At 36.8% G+C, this 4,740-nt stretch overlaps 1 protein-coding gene across 1 annotated transcript; it reads right to left on the bottom strand.

Moving 5' to 3' along the window:
* Window positions 1-382: 382 nt before the first annotated feature.
* Window positions 383-4,330, bottom strand: LOC144639771 (endothelin-converting enzyme 1-like; the record flags this gene model as incomplete). The annotated part of the gene is made up of 4 exons (XM_078499064.1): window positions 4,139-4,330; window positions 2,613-2,726; window positions 1,797-1,883; window positions 383-516 (listed from the first exon to the last, which is right to left on the bottom strand). Coding segments are annotated over exons 2-4 (311 nt in total), but the record flags the coding sequence as incomplete, so codon positions are not given.
* Window positions 4,331-4,740: the final 410 nt, after the last annotated feature.

Genomic DNA, 4,740 nt, shown 5'->3' with positions numbered 1-4,740 from the left:
GCCCGAAACGTTTCTTTTTTATAAGAATTTTGGCACTTAGATGTTAGACTGACTGATTGACTGATTGATTGGCTGACTACATGACTGACTGACAGATTGATTGATTGATTGATTGATTGACGGACTGACCGTCTGACTGACTGACTGACTGACTAAATTAACCTTGAGGAAGAAAGGCAGATAGAAAGAGAGATACGACGACTAATGACGGATAGGGGACATCCTGACTCACTAAATGGCAAAAAATCTCACAAAAAACAGAGATTATATGATGGACTAACTGATTGACTACAGACCTACAAACGGTTTGACTGAACAGACTTATCATTCTATTCTGTTAAGCTATGCATCTCCAAAGTATTAAGTGTTTAACAGTTCTTACCTCTTGTCCGTGCCATTGACAACGTCAGACAGGTTTCGTAGATACTCGGGTGAAGGTACAATAACTCTATCCGAAGCGTTCACCCAAACATTGAAAGGTTTTAGCAGCTCGTTTATAAATTTCAACCACGTGAACTAAAAGAAAACCGGAATCTGATATTAAATTGCTTACTGTTGCATATTAACCTTCCTACGATAGTTTACATTCGACAAAGTATGCTTTAGATTGAAATCACTCGCAAAGACGCTAGGTCGAGTATGGTGACTTTCACCTGACGCGATCAAAATTCTAAAATCTAAACTCTTAATCCTACAAAGATATTCTTTTTACATATTCTAGACATAAAGAACATAAATCTTGATGCAAAATTTGGTATAAGTTCAGTGCTTTGTTTTGGAAAAAAAAAGCACTTTGAAATTTACGATATCCCGGATGAAGCTGTTTCTAAATCCTCAAAACGGATATATTTATGCCATTTTTACATTTTCAAATCTGATAAAAATTTATAAGTGAAGTGAAAGTGAATGATAATGACGGTAGAATGAACTTTATTTCGTGTTCAATTTTATGGCCGCCATATTGGTGCCCCAGAGAAGGACACCAATATGGCGACGGCGTACTAATTATTGTAATTTTCCCAGAACTATTATCGCAAAAAATCAGTTAGGAAAAACGCCAGAAAGCTGTAATTTGGTTAGAACATTTCTTTTGGCCAGTTAGGAAAAACGCCAAAAAGCTGTAATTTGGTTAGAACATTTCTTTTGGCCAGTTAGGAAAAACGCCAAAAAGCTGTAATTTGGTTAGAACATTTCTTTAGGCCAGTTAGGAAAAACGCCAAAAAGCTGTAATTTGGTTAGAACATTTCTTTTTGCCAGCTTTATTTAAGCAATAGGGTGTTTCTGTCGAGGAACAATCGGCTGATAGCTGGTCGCGGAAATTTGTGTTTAAAACAAATAAAAGGCCTCGAAGCTTCGCTTCTCGGGCTAATATGCCAGTTTTAAAAACTTCAGATTTCCAAGTGGCAACTATCAAACCGATAGTTTCGAGACAAAAACACTCTATCGTTTTTATTGTTCACCACTAATTTTTTCCGCGCGCCAGATCAAAAACAAGCAACTTGAATTATTTTTTACTTTTTAGGATAAAAGACTTGATTGAAAGCCGAAATCACAAAAGAAACAAAACCAGGCAAGAAACCCACTAAATGCAGTGAATTTAGTTGGTTTTCTCTCTGTGTGCCCGCTTCTTTAAAAAAATTTCCATGGACGAGTACTATCCACCCGGGTATTTTTCTCGTGCGGGCACTTCGTACTATGGGCTCGATTAACTCCGTGAAAAATGAAGACTTCCAGCTTGCAGTCTGTTACTGATTTCAACCTTTGCTTTTATGGAGAAAACAAAAATACCGTCCTACCCCGAATCCTGGCGCCCTGCGTTCAAGTTCCGTCAAGTTCATGTTGCGATGGAAATTGCTGTTTATCTCGCTTCGTGGCGGAGTGATCTGCAACGACAACAACAACAATTTATTTCGCTAGCATAAAAACTGGTTAGAATTTCTTTCACTGTGGATTGATTTTTAAATCCTTTAATCGCAGCATGAAGCAAAAAGGAATATTATTCAGGTTCGGTCGGCCAGGGGTTAAGTGGTATACTAATATACCTGAAAAACATGTACCCATACTATATACTGTTTAACCAAAATTTTCCCTCAAAATCATGCAAAATACCAAAATTTGAAAAAACACAGTATACTTTACACCCATAAAAGGTCCAATTTTGGCGTAAAAATACTGTCGACTATCTGAAATCCCCCTGTATACTGTATACCTAAAACCCCTGACCGACCCTGATTACTCCCCCTGGTTGGGATGCATGCTAGCCCTTCGAGGGTTATTTCCCAGCATTTTCGACAGGTCATGTTTGCGTTCATTTGGAAAGAGCGGTTCTGGAAGAGTAAACTGTCTTTCAGAAAAAATGTCAAGAACTTTAATTTCGACAGGGGGTGAATTTGGCTCGCTATTACTTTCGTCAAACTTTTCAAGACCATAGTTTAACTGTGTTGAAGAATGTAGACGTCGTGGCCCCAGTTTTACCCTGAGTTTGTTACAATTTGGTCAGATTTTTTCTTTGTTCTGGTGAATGGTAATATATAATAATGATTATAAAACAAAGGAAACTACCAAATTGTTTCAAGGGTACAGTTAAGCATTGTTTAACAGCATTTACGTACATTTGCCAGCTTTCCCTCCAGTTCCAGAACCTTCGCCATTTGTTCTTTCGTTGTATTTCCACCTCCAAGCAACTTTCCCACTTTAGTCATGTATTTCAAATAAGCCAAGCGCGTCTGAAAAAGAATGTAATGGATACGTTTACACTAGAGGGAAATTATCCTCATTCATGATATTGCTTTTGGATTCCGCTTCACCTTCACGTTACATGTATTCAGATTTGTTAGATCAGTCAAAGCCCGTGAATGACATCCTTTTCAATACACTTGTTTTAATATTATTCGATTTTCCCATTGTCTAAAATTTAAAGGTGAATTCGACTTGTTAGTCCTAGGCCCCACTTGAAACTGACGCAGTAAACGCAAAGCAAGGACGGAATCGAATGACAACTACATGTTTGATTTGCCGTTTTTTCTTTGGGTTCATTTTTTGGCTGTAAATTAGGGATAGGTTGACCAATGCACATAGGAAACTGCTCGACACCTGTGGGCATGGTTTCTGACGGTCCGTGCAAAAGGCCCATATATTTATCAGTTTAAACGAACACTCTTTGTGCCCATTGGTTCTCTGCAGCTTTTATATATAAACTTGTTCAAGTGTCTAACAACTTTAGCTCTGATTTAATCTGTATGAAACATTTAACAAGGTCTGTTATTATTATTATTTTTTTAATTCATTCATTCGAACAATGTAATACAAAATGAAAAAAATTACATGCAAAAGGGAAAACAGAAAAAAAAATTAAATTAATAATAATAGCACACTGTTTATAACTGAAGTGGGGATACATATGAAACAAAAGCCGTCAGTAGTGACCACTGATGATTAACAAGAAACCAATACTACTTACTTAAGTAAACAGAAATTAAAGCAAGGTTTACAGGCAAGGTTAGAGCGGTTTTCACTTGAGTGTCGAAAGTAAATTGCGTTTGCTTTGGTTTTGCATTACTACGCTTAGTGATTGGCTTAAAAATCTCGTGCCACTTTCTCAGCCAATCAGAACTAAAACCAAAACCAATCGTGACTCGCTCGCGCACGTTTTCCCGCGCTTCGTGCCAGCTACATGTATTTGCTTCGAGTTTTGATTGGTTCACTGGATTGTCTGTGTCCTTTGTGATTGGCCAGAGTAATTACTTTGGTTTTGGTTTTACGACAATCAATTGAAAACTGCTCTAAGATAAAAAGTTACAGTCGAAAGGAAAGGGACGTTAATTACAATTTGACTTTACATTTAAGTTTTCTGATGGATATTCAGTACATGTTAACAGACACACTGGAAAGACGTTAAGGAGGAGCGCATTTTTCTATTTTCCATTGCAGCAACATTTTTCTCCCGAACTCTTGAAGATGGGGTTTTCTTTCAAGCCTTTTAAAGTTATATAAATATTGTTTAAGGTAAATGGTAAATGGTAAATGATGGTAAATGAGGTCTGTTATTCGTAGTAGAGGCACACACATGTGCACACTTCCTAAGAGGCATACTGTGCGACTGTGCGAGTATTATATTCCTTATTATTCAGTAACATACCTTGTTTTCCGGGCTCAAGTACTTCGCACGAATAAGACTCAAGGATGGAGGATATATCTACAAAACATAAAAAAATACAAGACAAAAATAACAATAAGTCACAATTAATAACGCTGTAAACTATTTCATCTTAATTGGAGTTTAATCAACCCTTTTTAATAGCATCTTGCATTGAATTTATCAACATGCATTTGGTTCGTTTATACAGTTGGTACGTCGGCATCAGAACTAGCTAAATATGTAAAAAACAGCTTTCAAGTCCAAGAAGAAACATTTAAATTACTTTGTTGCGAAGACAGAAAAAAACGCTCTATTTTTGGGAGAAGGTTTTGGACCGATTTGCTCATCTAAAAAAGAATGAAAGTACTAAATATAATGTTCCACACACGCGGTCTTTTTCACGACATGCATGCGGTGGACTGAAAGTAAGATGCTGTTGTCGCTCTACCTTATTGCTACTTATTTGAGCGATTGCAAAAACAATCGCGAAGTTAGACAACTGCAAAACAATGTGATCGTGAAATTTTAACTTAAACATGATTACAACGTTATTTGTGATCTCTTCGCCGAATAATTCAACACAGAGAAGATATACTGTAAAT

Source organism: Oculina patagonica, unplaced genomic scaffold (assembly GCF_052425735.1).
Source record: "Oculina patagonica isolate OP01 unplaced genomic scaffold, crgOcupat unplaced1293, whole genome shotgun sequence".
NCBI lineage: Eukaryota > Metazoa > Cnidaria > Anthozoa > Scleractinia > Oculinidae > Oculina > Oculina patagonica.
Note: the sequence above shows the minus strand (reverse complement) of the source record. Positions and strands in the feature narration are given on the sequence as shown.